A 15,741-nucleotide genomic window follows, 5' to 3' on the forward strand; every position below is an offset into this window, starting at 1 on the left:
GAGGTGGTGCAGTGATAAGCTTTCAGCTGCTAATTGAAAGGTCAGCAGTTCAAATCCACCAGTCATCCCATGGAGAAAAAAATGAAAATGTGATAGTCTGTCTGCTTCTTTTATGATGGTTTAGTGCCACTGAGTCAGTTCCAGCTCATAGAGACCTTGGATAGGGTTTCTGAGGAGCAGCTGGTGGGTTTGAAACCCAGACTGTGCTTGGGAATGGGAACAGTCCCTTAGGCAGTTTATTTAATATAATCCTCATAACAAATTAGAGGTTCTGTGGAGATTTTCTTCTCCAACTTTAGATGAGGAAACAGGATCAGAGACTAATTCATTCAACCAGTAAGTGGCAGAGCTGGGTTTATTTCCAAGTCATTCCCTTTACACAGAAACTGGCACAGTAGAGCAATGCTGAGACTCAGTGTCACTGGTTTTTTACTCAATGTGTGTGTGAGTGTGTGTGTATGTGAGAAGTACAGCTGTGTCTTACCCACAAGGTATCCACATGGAGATTCTCTCAGAGGGCCTGCAAGGGGAAGGTGGGGATGGGGAAGGGTAATGTTCACCCACCTATCTGCTCAGCACATGCTCAGAGAATCCCATACTCAAGGAAACATAATGTATAATGAGTAAGACAGATCCTGTCCTCAGAGACGTTTGTCAACTGCATTACACTCTTCACTGCTTTCACTTTAGTCTACATCGTGGCCACTCTCTTGTCTCCAGGATAAGTTCCAGCAACTTGGTTTATAAGGTTTTTCTTGTTACAGCTTCTGCCAACCTCTCCAGATGACTCCTTCCCTGGGCCTCCCATTCTTACTTCATTCTCTAGTTCAATAATTTCCAGCCAGGGGTGATTTCTGGAGACATGTGGGGGCTAGGAGGGTTACTGGCATCTGGAGGGTAGAGACTAAGGATGCTGCTAAACATCCTACAACACACAGGACAAGCCCAATCACAAAGGATTTGTCCCAAAACAGTAATAAATGAGTACACAGTATGTGGAGGGTGAGAAACCTTTTTCTAGAGTCACAAATTCTTGACAGTTCCCAGGATACTGAAAGGTTTCAAATCCATCTGCCTGGAATACCCTTCCCATCAGACATTCTGGCAAACCATAATTCCAGTTTTCAAACCCAAATACCATCTCTCCCATGGAACGCTTTTCAGTTCCCAACCACAAGCTGCCAGTAAAAAAAAAAAAAAACAAACAAAAAAAACTTGACAACTTGCTCTTTCAGGTCTAGAGACTTCTATTGGAGTACCTAGAATAAGCAAGCCACTTGGTTGAAACATGTCTGCTCTCCCTCCCCACCCCAGTAAACTATAAGCACTCTTAGGTAGGACCCTGGCCTTCATGTGTGTATCTCTAAACCCCAGATCAGGTCTGGTGCATGGAAGGCACTTAAAATGCACACGTGAACATGTGGGGATATACAGAACTAGAACCAGAAGCATAGTCTCCTGAGCAGTTTGAGCACCAGGATTAGGCCTGACTCCTGTAAGTACTACTGAATCTGGCACAGGGACCAGCCCATAGCAGGTGCTCAGGGAGCATGTGTTGAAGGTGAGTAAGAGAAACAGTTAAGAACTTCTAGGTGGTCTAGGAAGTGCTATGTTGAAAAAGACAAACGCATTATGAGATGAGAGCTTACCACCAACTTCAGCCTTAGCAAAAGCTTCCAGAAAGAGGCAGTATCTGTGCTGGGCCTTGATAGGTAAGATGTGGACATGTGAAGGGGGCTGGGAAGAAAATGCATTCCATGGTGAGGGAATGACCTGAGCAGCAAAGGCCTACATACAGACAGGGCACACATGCCATGAAAGGACAGGGAATTTGGAGAGGGGTAGAATCATGAAGGTTGAAGGAGTCAGGGTGCTGAATGACGGTCGTAAGAGACCTTGGACACTGGGCTGAGAATTTTTACTTCTATCCTGTGGTAATTCTCTAACTGGAAGTTTCCATGAGAGCGGTGACAGGACAGAAATGGTCTGGTGCTTTGGGAGGCTCACTCTGGGAAAGGGATAGAGAACGTGCCTGAGCAGACTAACTGGTGAGGTGAGGTACCAAGGAATAGACCAAGTGCAGTCATCTGCGATGAGGCCTCAAGTAGAGCAGTCACAGTGGGAGGGAAATGAAGGGGCAAAACCACTCAGATGAATGGAGGGGATCTGGCAGCTGATTGGCAGCTAGGGGCAGGAATAATGAGGGAGCAGTCTGACTCGGAATTTTAGCCCTGTATGATAAAGTACTGACCACAAGGTTGGCAGTTTAAACTCACCAGCTGCTCCTTAGAAGCCCTATACAGGGTCGCTATGAGTCAGAACCAGCTCGACGGTACACAACAATATGACAAATTATGGTGTTGTCTCTCACTGACTCGGGAGAAAAAACAGTCTACTTAGGCAAGATAGTGAGTTGTGGTGGAAACATGTTGAGTTTGGGGTTCCCAAGAGTCTTCCAGTGAGGATGAGGTGTAGCAATGGTAGGACAGACTATGGGTATGCTCTGGGTGACCTTGGGGGGAGGGAGAAGGCCTACGTGTGTGTATGTTAGGGACCCCTGTGCTAACATGTAAGAACCAGCAGATGCCCACTGCAGGTAAGGATAGATGGAGGGCAGACAGGACAGTGAGAAAGGAATTTCTTTGTTCCTGCTGCCAACACCCTAAATCTCTTGACCCTGCCAGATTCTAGGGGATGGAAAACACATGCTCCTTCTAAATAGCCCAGTAGGGGGCACCCTATTACCATGTCACCACAAAGCTCAGTCACCAACAGATGATTCAGAACTTTTTTTTTCCAGCAGAGCTTTTATGAACCAACAGCCCCTCTCTTCTGATATAAGTGTCTCAGCTGTCACCAGGAGTAGCATGAGCCATTTGCGTCTGTGCCTATGCTTCATTCCTTCCCAACAAATGTGGCTTGTAGTCAGTCCATGTAGAAAAATACAAAAGGTAGAAAAACTGTGGTGAAGAGCACAGTGGGGCTGGAAACATGTTAAGGACACGGGGCTGTTGGTTAAACATTCCATTCGCACCACAGCTCTGCTCTGCTCCAGTCAGCTAGTGCGCCCAAGGGGCCCCGCCATCCCCAGTCCAGTCTGGACTCCAGAGATGGCGGTGTGCCAGCTCCTCATCGAAGCAGACACTCGGGGCCTCCACACGTGCCTCTCTGGGCTCTCAGCCATGAAGGAAGTCATCTCCAGTCATCAGAGCCGGGAGCGGCCAGGCGAGAGTCGTTCAGCAGCTGGTCCTGGCTCAGCAGAGTCTGCAAGGACACAGCCAAAGGGGCAGTTTAACGGGATTTGGGTCAGGGCAGCCCTGTAGTCTACTACGTGTGACACTGGTGCCCTGCAAGTTCAGTATCTGGTGATTCTGAATATCGAGTCAGAAAAGACAAGACGTTGTTCAAACCTTAGAGATAAAGTTGTGTTGAGGCCTTATCAGAGTTGCTAAGGGCAAGGGTGGGCAGATTCATTTCAGTGTGTGAGCCAAGAAAAAAGAAATACAAGTGATGCCACTTGAATTCAGGATTCTTTTTGCTCCTGTCTTACCCTGGGATCCAGCCAGGTACCGTTGAGTCAATTCTGACTCATGGTAACCCCATGAATGTCAGAGTAGAACTGTGCTCCATAGGGTTCCAAAGGGTGGTTTTCCAAAAGTAGATCACCAGGCCTTTCTTCCGAGGTGCCTCTGGGTGGACATGAACCTCCAACCTTTTGGTTAGCAGACAAGCACATTAACTATTTGTACCACTCAGTTGGTCAGCTAGCAAATGACAAGGAAGGGTATATATCATGGGCAGGCACTACAGCCAGTGGGCTACGTAATGGGACTGGTCAGAAACCACAGGGGCGTGGGAACTGTGAGACCTCAAAACCCTGAATCCCTGTCTGTGGCTTGCTAACTCTAGTGTGCATACGTGCTGTGCCCTGCTCTACTGATAAACCAAGGCTCAGAGAGAGAATATTTGCCCAAGGTCCCAGAGCTAGTAAGAGGCAGAGCAAGCACTTGAACCAGGTCTGCCTAACTTCAGAGCTGCTTCCATTCCCATGAGTGTGATCCAATTCGTCCTCACTGGGCAGCTGCATGCTATGATAGCCACCAATTCAGAGGCAGTGCTCTCATCTCATGGGCAGAGAGAGAAGGCAGAAAACTATGTTGTATCCCTGAGGCCAGTGATTAGGCCTGGGCTTTGGACTATGCAGGTGACTCAGAGCTGCTGGGCGTCTTGATTTCTACACCAGACCCAGAAGAGGGGAGAAGATGTAGTACCCCTTAGCTAGCTTCTGCTAAAGGCTCATGACCCTTTGCAATGCCCTTAGTTTCTCAAGGCCTAGGGCACCTTCCTCCAAGAGCAGGCTCGGGTTCAACTCCAAGCACCATGCTTTACTCTCTTCCCTATTGGAGGCACTGATGATACAGATTCTGTAATTGGGGGAGGGAACCTCCAGGCCTCATGCACCCCACAGCATACTGGACTCCCCAAGATACCACACCACCTGTCCTACTGTGGGGAGAGAATCCAAGTCCTACCGTGAGGCGGTGAATGTCTTGGGAGAGGAGCCCTATCTGCGTCACAGTGCCTTCCGAAGGTGACATCTGTAAAATGGGCAGCAGTCTGGTCAGCACATGTGGGCTCAGCTCATGGATTTACAGACATGGCATGCAAGTCCTGCCCTGCTTGGGCCTGGCTTCTCCAGGGCATGCCTTCCCAGGGGGAGGGCTGAGGAGTGACAGATGGGTGAAACACATGCTGCTTCTGACCCCGGGGCAAGGCAGGGCTTCCAGTGACCCACACAGCCATGCACACCCGCTTGTGGTCGCCCACCCAGGCATGTGGGAGCACAGGCAGGCCTTTCAGAAGCAGGCCTTTCAGAAGCAGCTCTTCCACACATATTCAGTGTTCCAGCTGTTTCTTGGAGCAGAGTGTGACAGGGATGAAGGCCTCTAGGATGCCGAAGGGACTGATGATGCCCGGTACCGAAAGGATGTAGACAGTGATGCCCAAGTATAGGTGGACACCCACAGGGAAGTGCTGGTGGAGTACCTTCCTTCCAAAAAGCCTCCTTTATCTTCACCATCCCACCCCCGACCCCCTCTCACCTTCACAGATAATGTCGGTTTGCTCCTTCTTCCCCAAAATGAAGTACACATCACTGTAGATTTGGGAGCATCCTCTGATGATATTAAGCGCAACCCCTCATTTTATGGCAGGAAGATTGGGCCCACAAGTTTATAGGCCTTGCTTGAGGCTACACAGAGAATTAGTGGCCAGACAATTCCATGCAGGGCTTGGAAACAGGCACATGCAGAGATGCTCCCACCAGGACACAGTAAGAAGCACAGGAGAAAGCCTGCCTGCGTTACTACAACTGTGATGCTCAGGTACTGGCCTAGAAGAGCACCTGCCACTCAGCGGTCCTGGGTACCACGTTCAAGCACCTGCCACGCCAGCTGGTGAGCCTGTGCTCCTGTCTTGCCAGCTAGCTTTATGGAGGCTCTGTTCTCTGTCATGTCTGAGCATGCCTATGACTGAGAAGCAAATCTTAAACACTGCACTGAGCCTGGTCCCCTGCAACACACACATTGAGGATTTGCCATGAGTCATGGACAAGGGAGAATTGTCACCTGTAGTTGGGACTGACCTGGAGCACACAGGTGAGGCCTGGGGGGCAGGGAACCCAAAGGTACCCTGGAGCAAGCTGGAAGTCCATGAGCAGGAGCCCAAACTGGCAAGCTGTGCCTGTCCCTAGGCCACTTCCCCAGTGGAGTACAGCACCTGACTATTCCAGCTCTTCCAGCCCCCATGTGGCTGCAGGACCCACCAGCTCAGTAATGGAAAAGCTGGCAAAATGCACAGAAGAACAGAGGGTCATTCCAGCAAGCTCATCTTTCTTGTCTCCCCACCACCCTTTCTCCACTGCCTCATGATGCTGAAATGGAAACCAACTCTTGGGTTTGCACGACAGATGTGTCTTACAATCAGGATGTGTGTGAGACACAGGGTTTTGTCTGGAAAGCAGAGGAGCACAATGCACTGTACTTAAAGGATCCAGTATGCTCTGGTAGCGTAGTGGTTACGAATCGGTCTGCGAACCTTAAGGTCAGCAGTTCGAAACTACAAGCTGTTCCACGGGAGAAAGATGCGGCTTTCTGCTCCCGTAAAGATTTACAGCCTCAGAAACCCTGTACAGGGCCGCTATGAGTCGGAACCGACTCCACACACATAGCAACCACAATAGCAAAGGAGAGGGGAGGTCCTTCCTTGCTTCATGTCCTGTGTACATGACTCACAGCAAATCCTGAATGTGTACTTGGCAGGACCAGGCTCAGTGCAGTGAATAAGATGCTAGCTTTAGCTTTGCCCAGCGCTCTTCCCCCAATAAGATGAAGGATATGCCACACTGTTTACTTTCTACATAAATAATGATTTTATTACAAGATGTGGCCACCTCTGCATTAAGGCACAACACAATTACATGATCACTGTGACAGAAATCCCTGTTGGTTCCTTTATCTCAGCTACGATTCTGTGGCACAGTGGCCTAAGGCACTTGAGAGTCTTCCCCCAGTGGAAGCACAAGGAAAATGCCTGCAAGCTGAGCTTCTTAGAATTGTCCATAGTCTTTGGACCTGGGTCCAAGTTCATGAATTCCCACTGGTGCTGAAGATGAACATTAAGAATTACTTAAAAACGTAAAAGCATCTTTAGGTGGTTTTCCTTCTGAATCCACCTTTGGCAACAATCCCAAAGACTTGTCCCTTAGCAAAGGTGCAACTCCATATCCTGGTCACTCTGAGGAATAGTCCAAGGGTATGCAATTGCTGGAATGTTCTCTGTGAGTCATGCACATACTACGGCAGGGGGTGACTTGCAGTTATATGGTGACACGCGGTGTTACTGTGAGCTCTCAGATGCACAGAGAAAGCAGGTGACAAGGGCATCAGCTAATCTGTCCCACCTGGTCCAGCCCATCTAGTTCAGGAGTATCAAGAGGGCCAAGGCACCGGTAACCACTGTAGACACTGTGACCATCACCAGCACAATCATTGGGCTCCATCGGGCAAATGTAGTCCGTTGATTCATCAAACTTCTTTTTCCTTATGTTCCCAAAATGAGAAAATCCTAGCTTCCTTGGCTAAAACACAGAAAATGAAGATTATGAGAAGATGATCAAACCAGAGTGTAAATAACACTGACAATACATTTAAGAGTAGGTCCATGAGGAAAGGAATAGGGCAAACTGCGTCTAAAAAACAATCCCAACCAAAGAGAGTTCCTTATAAGCAATTCCCATTGCAAGGTGGGGAAAGGCCAACAAATAACTAATCTTGAACAAGAACTGTATCTCTTCCAAAATCCTGTGTCTGAAACTCATGTCCTGCTGCCTCATCAGTGAGTTTATTTCCCCAGACAGACTGAGAGCTCCTAGAGGGTGCTGCAGTCTTCATTTTGCTCGGATCCACCATCAACACTCATGGAATCAGCAGTCAAGAAATCAACTGACATATGGCACTAGGAAAATCTGCTGCACAAGACCTCTTTTAAGTCTTCAAGAGTAACAATGTCAGATTGAGGGCTAAGGTGTGCTTGGCTCAAGTCACAGTATTTTCAATAAGCTCATATGCATGTGGAAGTTGGACAGTGAATAAGGAAGACTATATACGAACTGATGTACTTGAGTTACGGTGTTGCAGAAGAATATTGAAAGTACCATGGACATCAGAAGAATCAACACATCTGTGTTGGAAGAAGTATAGCCACGATGGCAAGGCAAGACTTTCTCTCTCAGACTTTGGACTTATCAAGATGGATCAGTCCCTGGAGAAGGATGTCACACTTGCTAAAGTGGAGGGTCAGTGAAAAAGACGAAGACCCTCAGTGAGATGGACTGGCACAGTGGCAGTAGCTGTGTAAACAAGGATTGTGAGGTTGGCCCAGAACTGGGCAGTACTTCATTCTGTTGTGCACAGGGTCACTATGAGTCGGAACTGACTCAAGGGCACTTAACAACAGCTACAATTGTCTTACTGTTGTCACCCAGAGGACTTGCCTCAGCACAGTTATCTGGACCACACAGGGGAAAGGGGTCTCCCTTCCCCTCACAATTCCTAGTGCCTAAGAAGCCATACTGGGCAGTCCTAGCTTGGCCTTCCTTCATGTCTTATCTTTGGCCAGTGTTGTTTCTGATGGTCTCCCTCTTACCACCTCCTCCACCCCAGCACACTTCCTGCCATGGTCCTTACAGTCCTGTGTGTGAGCTGTAGCTGGGTCTGAGGCATCAAAGTGCTGCTGGGGACAGGGCCAGCCTGGCCTTCAGGGATTGTCAGCAGAGCTGTGGCTCTGAGGGTTGCAGGTCAGAGCAGAGGCTCTAAGGGAGGCCAGATTGGGAGCCTGCCGTCTGGGAAAGATGTGGTCTAAAGACAGTGGGACTCAAGCTTTTGTGATATTCAGGGAGCCCCACTGGGTGGTGCTATTGCTGGGACCACCTCAGAACCTCTTAACAGCAGCATGCTGACCACCTCAGCACAAGATAAATGGACCTGCTGCCAATAGGTGCATTCCCTATGTATGCAGAAAAACTCTGACCAAGACCCATGGCAATGAGGCGCACTGATGGGCCTCACTCAAAGAAAGCCAGACTTGGGGTCTCATTTGCTTTGCAAGATGAATGATAGCAGCACTGGGGTAGAACACGCACTCTCAGCTGCTTTACGGCAGGTGCAGCTTCTGAACTGGACAGCGTCTATGTGGACTTTCTGCACACACTTTCTATGTAAAGAAATCTGCATTCTCTTCCTTGTGCTCAAGACTGGCAGGGAACTTGCTTAGCAAAGACTCTGCACAGTGGGGCCATGTTCCCACAGTAGGACACAGGAGCGCCTCCTCGCCCAGGCTACATGTCCTGGTTTGGCTCCAGCTACTCAATAACATGAGGACCAGAGACGGGCTCTGGGGTCTGGCCCAGGAAGGGTCTGGAACTCACCCGGACTTTGGCTGTAGTGGTTAGTGGTGTGTAGGCTGGCAAGGCCATTTTCTCTCGCTTTTCCTGTTCAGCCTCAGGACCAATCAGGGCATTGAATTTGGTGGTTAGGTGGCGTCTGAGGAGCGTCTTTTGTGGTGGGATGTTGAGGAGCATAGCCAGTGTGTCCCCAGTGAAGCGTGGTTCCAGGATCTAAGAAGAAACCACAGACAAAGCTGCCCAATGGCGACCAGAGATGGCTCCAGATGGGTGATGCTGAGAAGTCAGCCTCTGTGGGTACCTCTAGGGTAGAGACTAATGCTCACCCACTCATTCTGAGTCTCACTCCCCTCTCTCCATCTGAGTACACACTTGTACTGACCTCACTTCATAGACCAACAAAGAACTGTGACATCCTCCATTAGGCTGTCTTCCAGAGTCTATACTGGGTACCAGATGAGATCCATGCCACCCCATCCCTCATCTCTCCTCTGGCTTAGCCATTTGATATATGAGGGTGGTGAGGATCAGATCATGGCTGGCAGGAATTTCATTCTGATGGCCTCCCCTCACTTCCCAAACCCCTATCATCATGATCCTCTAGAGACAGATGCAACTGCTTGGCTAAGGGTTTGCATTCATGCAACCCCACTGACCTAGAATACCTTTGGGTCTGTTGTCTTCCAGAGGCTATCTTGATTCCAAGAGGTATATGAATCCTCAGTCACAAATTAGTAAAATACTTCCTTTGAGATTTTAATTAATGGAAGGGTTTCAAATGAGATACTAATATCCTTTCCTAGAATTTATGTCTGACCCTTAGAAAATCCATTTCTGGATACCCTAGTTGGCACCAGGTGTGGGCAGGTGGGCTAGTACAAAGAGTCACTCACAATGAGACCTCCATGGACACCACTCCCTCGAAGGTTGGGTGCATACTCTGCTAGGTCCACAGAACGCAACCACTCCATCACTCTGTGGTTGGACCATTGCACAACTTCAGAAGGAGAAAGGTTACTCTGTGAGAGGGAGAAGGAGAATGAAGAAATTCGGTTATTAGTCATAACCTGCCCCCTAAGGGCATCTCACACAGTGCAGACCCTAGACGGTTCATCAACAGAAAAGATCCTTCAGGCCTAGTGACCCAGACCAGCCAGAATCATAAGGTTCTAAAAATAGAGTTCTTGTTAAAACCTGCAGGACCATCTACACTGAAAAATCTGATTCCAGAAATCTTATCACTCCTGAATTCCCAGGTTATATTTGGACCTAAAAAATGGAAGCTTACAATCATTCATTCAGTGATTCAACAGAACTCTGAACAACCTTTCAGCTTGAAGGCCCACAAGGAAGTCCAAGATTCATGGAATATTACCAGGGACTTTGCCAGGATCTTGATTGCTATGTTTACCTACAGACTTACTTCTCTAGCAAAACCTGCTCATGGACCATCACCGCCCCCACCCCACCCCACCCTACTCCCCACCCCACCCCCCACACACACCTAGGGCTGGAGGTAACTTAATTTGGTTTCTATTCTGAAATGTCTGGTTCTTTATGGTCTCCTTTTTTATTCTTCCTCTCTAGCTCTCATTTGCCTACATTGGCACTTTTCTTTCTGTTTTGTTTCTTTCCCTCCATTCCTTTGCACCACCTCCTTTGGAAAGTTCTGTTGCTAATGCCCTTTGGCTCACAGCATGTATTCACTCCAAAAGCTCCATGCCTCTAAGTTCTCTAAAGGAGGGTGGGAGCATGGAGATCTAGGGCTGTCCCAGGAGAGAATACAGATAGCAGGAGTGTTTAGGGTACCATCAGGCAACTGAGGAGCACTAGCAAGGGGAAGAATCCCAAGCACCGTGGTCCAGAATGCAGCCATTTCTGAGACAATGCCAGTCTTGCTATCTCTCAGCTGATGTTTCAGGTGTCCTGGGGCTCAGGATACCTGTGTGGGTCCGGTCCTGCCCTCACCTCATCAGCTGGCCGCCGGTGTAGACAGTGGGGGTTAAACTTGTTGACATGCAGCACATGGATGGCACATTTGATACTGAGATGATGTAGTTGGCTGGTGACTTTTAAGAAGAGTAGATCATTCTGGAAGAGTAAAGTCTTGTTTGATGAATAGAGTTACTAGAGTGACAAAAGACCTCCTAAGGTCCCTCTCAGACCACATAAAGACAAATCTACTGAACCCAAGGAAGCTGTATATGCACATGGCAACAGCTTCTTTATTGGAATAGTCTGTGCTTGGCTGCTCAACATGAGTCGATTCTGCCTCATGGTAGAGTAGACCCCAACTTCATAGGGTTTCCAGTGGCTGTGATCTTTCTGACGTGCTTCTGGGTGGATTTAAACTGCACTGCCAACCCAATGGCACTCAACAACAAGCAGCCAACCTTTCAGTTAGTTGTTGGCCGCTTCACAATTTGCACCACCCAGAGACTCCATTCTACTAGGAGGGACCTCTTAAGACCTTAAGCATATGAAGGAGGAGGTTGAATCAGGTTTATATGACCACCATGGATACACCTGAGCTGAGCGCTCACAGGACAACCTAAATCTTTAAAGGGAAACTCCTCACCACAGTTAAGTATTGCAGCATTCGTCCATCAACTCTGGATTCATGAAACTGGTCTTTGTATTGGGGTAGGCCAATATCATCAAGCCACCCTATAGAAACAGGAGAAACAAGTAGGTCAGGATTCATGAGAATTGGTGAATGTGGAGGCAAAAAAAGTGGGGGAAGGCAGCAAATGATATCTTTTGAGGTTCTAGTTTTATTCCCCCAAAGTTTCAATAGTCAATCTGCCTTTCACAAGGACATAGAGATCTTTGAGGCACACATTCTACAAGGGAACTCTCCCCTTAGTTGCTGCTAGAAATATATTTAACACATACACGCCCATACTTACGTGTCACCCAAATGTGGTCTAGCAATGCAGATTTCTCCTCCTGCTTGGTATTGATGGCTTTCACTGCTAAAACCAACTTCTTCCTGTGTAGAGGGTGCTTAATTCCTAGCTCCTGAAATTGACAGACAGAAGACTGGATGTGCAATTTAGGTAGGCACAGTGGCAGAGATACTCTGAGATATGCACATCTCTGCAGAGTGCTCTGAGATGTTAACCTGTAGTTACAGAGAGAAGCTCTGCCTCCTCTTCATTCTTTATTCCATCTGCCCATGTATGGGAGGGGAGGAGTCCAGGAGGGAAGACCACACCTCCTGGTGCATTTGTCTGGGAAGAAACGGGAGCCACCTTGTCTGGAGTTCAGTCCTTACCTTTTCCATGTCCTGAGGGGTAGCTGTCAGTAATGTGTGGCCAGAGTTCACCCACTGCCTGGCAAAGATCACGTACTGACCCAGGCCAAAGTCCTCAAGCCATGCACATACACGTTCTGTGTTCCACTGGGCAAAGGGGGCATTGGCGTCACTGGGGGTAAGGAAAATGCATGTTCTTGTTAGTGTGCAAGCCTGAGGTTCCAGCCACATTATAATAAAGTCTCACCAAATTGAATTTTGTTTTAACAAAAAACCCTGACCATAGAATTTAGTTGAGCAAAATTCCACTGTAATACAATCATTTAAGGTAGACCCTAGTCTCTAGCTACTTGGTGAGTGGGATGAGTGGAGAAGTCTGTATGACCTTCATGAGTACCTGTTTTCATGTGCCACAGTCCACATCCACAACTGCCAGTGCCACAATTGCATTTGGATTAAGATTCAAAACCTAGTGTTTTCAACAAAGGTCAACACCATACTTAGGAAAATACTTAGAAACCTGGGAGAAGTGGAGCAATGCTCTAACATCAACATCAACACCAATAACAAAACCACGCTAATCAACAATAACCAATACCATATTTATTAATGAAATGATTATTGTTGTTGCTGTTGAGCTGATAACTCAAATGTCAGTCAATAAAAGGGCACTATTATTTTTATCACTACTCTAAACACTGTTATGAGAACAGCCAATACAAGAAGCTAAATGATAACACAAAGTACAGCTACCAGAAAGCAGACATAAAAGTCATGATTTCCAGACGACATGACTACCTACAAGTCATGGTGTGTGATTATCCACACACATGCTCACACACATTATTGCTGTTGTTAAGTGCTGTTGAGTAGGTTCCAACTCACAGTGACCCCGTCTAAGGTTTCCGAACAGTGGCTGGTGGATTTGAACTGCCAATCTTGCAGTTCAAGTCAACTTTGTGGTCCAGACACACAAAATATGTATATATACAAATGTTAATTCTATATGTCATGAATACACACATACAAATATTTTTATTAAAACAATTGATAAATCTTATGCATTGTAACCCAAAATATAAATATCTATGAATTTCCTTAAAAAAGAATTCATAGGTCCTATGTGGCTATGTGTATAGAGGTTTATAGTGAGAGGATAGGAGGTGGGAAAATATAACACTTTACTGAGCAACATAAAAAAAGACATGACTAGAGGAGGAGGAGCAAGATGGCTGCTTATTCTGTTCCCCTACAGCAAAAACACTATACTATTTTGTCCCCCTACAGCAAAAACACAAGAAACCAAGTGAAGTAGATATAGGTGACGATCTTGAAACCCTGAGCAGCAAACTGAAGGATGAAGAATTAGATGAACACCAAATGGAAGGAGAAACCGGATGAAAAACAGCAAACCAGGTGACATTAAGTATTACGGGTGTCTTGCTAGCTGGCCTGGCACAGTGTGATCATCTTGAAACAGCAAATAGTGTTTCTGGGTGAGGAACACAGGAAGGCAACTTCAGGAATCCCTGATGGGAAACAGACTCAGTAATAGATAACTCTGGAGTAAAGTACAATGTCCAGGATGTAAATCATTTAAAGAAGTAAAGTGCTGGAAGGTAGGCAAGAGTTGCAGGGATCCAAGAGCAAGCACAGAGTAGGAAACGAGTCAGAAAACAGGTATAAAACTAGTCAACAGCAGGGATCTCTGGTTGTTTGGGTTGAAGACCCAAAACATTCATGGATAACTCAATGGAAGGTCACAAAAATAAAATTGAATCAATGGAAGAGAGAATCAAAGAAACAGAGGACAAATCTCTTGATAATAATTTCTCTAAGGAACAATCAGAAAAAAGAATCGAGGAAAATGTAGAAAGCATAAGAGTTATGTGGGACACTATGAAGAGGAATAATCTACGCATGATTGGAATTCCAGAACAGGAAGAGACAAAAATAGAATTAGTTTTTGAAAATCTGCTGGCAGAAAACATTTCTAATATCATGAAAGATAAAAAAGGTTTCCATCCAAGAATCTCAAAGAACCCCAAACAGGATAGATTCCCAAAGAAAGGTGCCAAGATCTATCACAATCAAACTTTCCAAAACCAAAAACAAAGTATTGTGAAAATGGTTCAGGAAAAAAAAAAAATCACATATAAAATGATGCCAACAAGACTAAGTTCAGATTTCTAAGCAGAAACCAGGTAGACAAGAAGATAATGAGATGACATACTCATATATAAAACCCAGAAAGAAAAGAGATGTCAACCAAGAATTATATATCCAGCAAGATTAACTCTCAAAACAGTAAAACTGGGACATTCTCAGATAAACAGAAATTAAGGGATTTTGTAAAACCAGACCAACCACAAATACCTGGGTCAGTGAACCAACAATATCAAACAACAATCTGAGATTAAGACACACAACAGCATCATCCAGATACCAACCCAGAAAAAGAAATCTGCAAAGTAAAATTAAGCTACAAAATAGAAAACAGGAAACTAGAAATGGCAATGTGACAACAATGGTAATTTCAAAACAAAACTAGGGTGTAGTCAAAAAACTTCCATATAGAGAGTAAGTCTGGTGATAGGGAAAACCAGAAAACTATTTTAAACTTAGAAATATGTGATAATTAATATAATGTAATAACTCCATGATGAGATCTACAATGAGTAGTCAATCAATTGAAAGGAAATTTCCTCAAGGGCATGGCCTGAATATACTAGACACTTGGTCAATGCTTGCTTGTTTTTTGCTGGGTCTTACTCCTGCATCTGGAATCCTGATTCCAGATACAGGAATCCTGATTCCAGTGCTGTGGGTTAATGCGCCAGACTGCAAAGCCATTTGAACTGCAAGGTCAATGGTTCAAGCTCACCAGTGGCTCCTTGGAAACCCTATACAGGGTTGCTATGGGTCGTAATCGACTTGACGGCACTTCACAACAACAATCCTACATCTGGTACATCATCCAACTTCTGGAACATTAGACTTGATTCAGTGGCCTGCTCCATTGTCTACAGATACAAGGAGTTGTGAGCAGCCTGCCTCCTTACCTGCCTGACCTGCCTGCCTGCACACATGCACTCTGACCTGTCGATCTTGGTTCATCAGCCCTGCAGCTGTGTGAATCTGAAGCCTCTAGCCTGATCACTTCTACAACTGCATATGCCAGTTCCTTGATACAAACCTCTCTTCATGCAGACATATATAAGGTTCACTGGTTTTGTTTCTCTAAGAACCCAGCCTTAGACAGAAGACAAAGGTAAATCTCAGAGTAACCACAAAGAAAAATTAATAAACTTTCTCACCCAAAAAAGAAAGAATATAATAAAAACTTGGTAAATACAAAATCAATAACAATGAAAGAAATGAAAAAGAAAATGCAGAAACAAAAAGAGCTCAGCACAGTAAGTTAAACAGAGTGAATAAATTATTAACACCATAAAACACAAAGCGACAGAAGTAAATTCATTACCTATCACAATCATACTGAATGTGAATGGTTTAAATACAC

At 46.1% G+C, this 15,741-nt stretch overlaps 1 protein-coding gene across 1 annotated transcript in view; it reads right to left on the reverse strand.

The window, feature by feature from the left end:
• Nucleotides 1-6,417: 6,417 nt before the first annotated feature.
• PPFIBP2 (PTPRF interacting protein, binding protein 2 (liprin beta 2)) overlaps nucleotides 6,418-15,741 on the reverse strand; it is a 193,329-nt gene continuing 184,005 nt past the window's right edge. Inside the window, exons 18-24 of the mRNA XM_006870161.1 lie at nucleotides 12,240-12,390; nucleotides 11,872-11,983; nucleotides 11,541-11,629; nucleotides 10,931-11,053; nucleotides 9,856-9,981; nucleotides 8,987-9,175; nucleotides 6,418-7,138 (exon numbers count right to left, since the gene is read on the reverse strand). Of these exons, the coding sequence (XP_006870223.1) occupies nucleotides 6,944-7,138; nucleotides 8,987-9,175; nucleotides 9,856-9,981; nucleotides 10,931-11,053; nucleotides 11,541-11,629; nucleotides 11,872-11,983; nucleotides 12,240-12,390 (985 nt within the window). The 3' untranslated portion in view covers nucleotides 6,418-6,943. The remainder of the gene's footprint in view (nucleotides 7,139-8,986; nucleotides 9,176-9,855; nucleotides 9,982-10,930; nucleotides 11,054-11,540; nucleotides 11,630-11,871; nucleotides 11,984-12,239; nucleotides 12,391-15,741) is intronic.

The sequence above is a fragment of the Chrysochloris asiatica genome, unplaced genomic scaffold (assembly GCF_000296735.1).
Source record: "Chrysochloris asiatica unplaced genomic scaffold, ChrAsi1.0 scaffold00140, whole genome shotgun sequence".
Lineage (NCBI taxonomy): Eukaryota > Metazoa > Chordata > Mammalia > Afrosoricida > Chrysochloridae > Chrysochloris > Chrysochloris asiatica.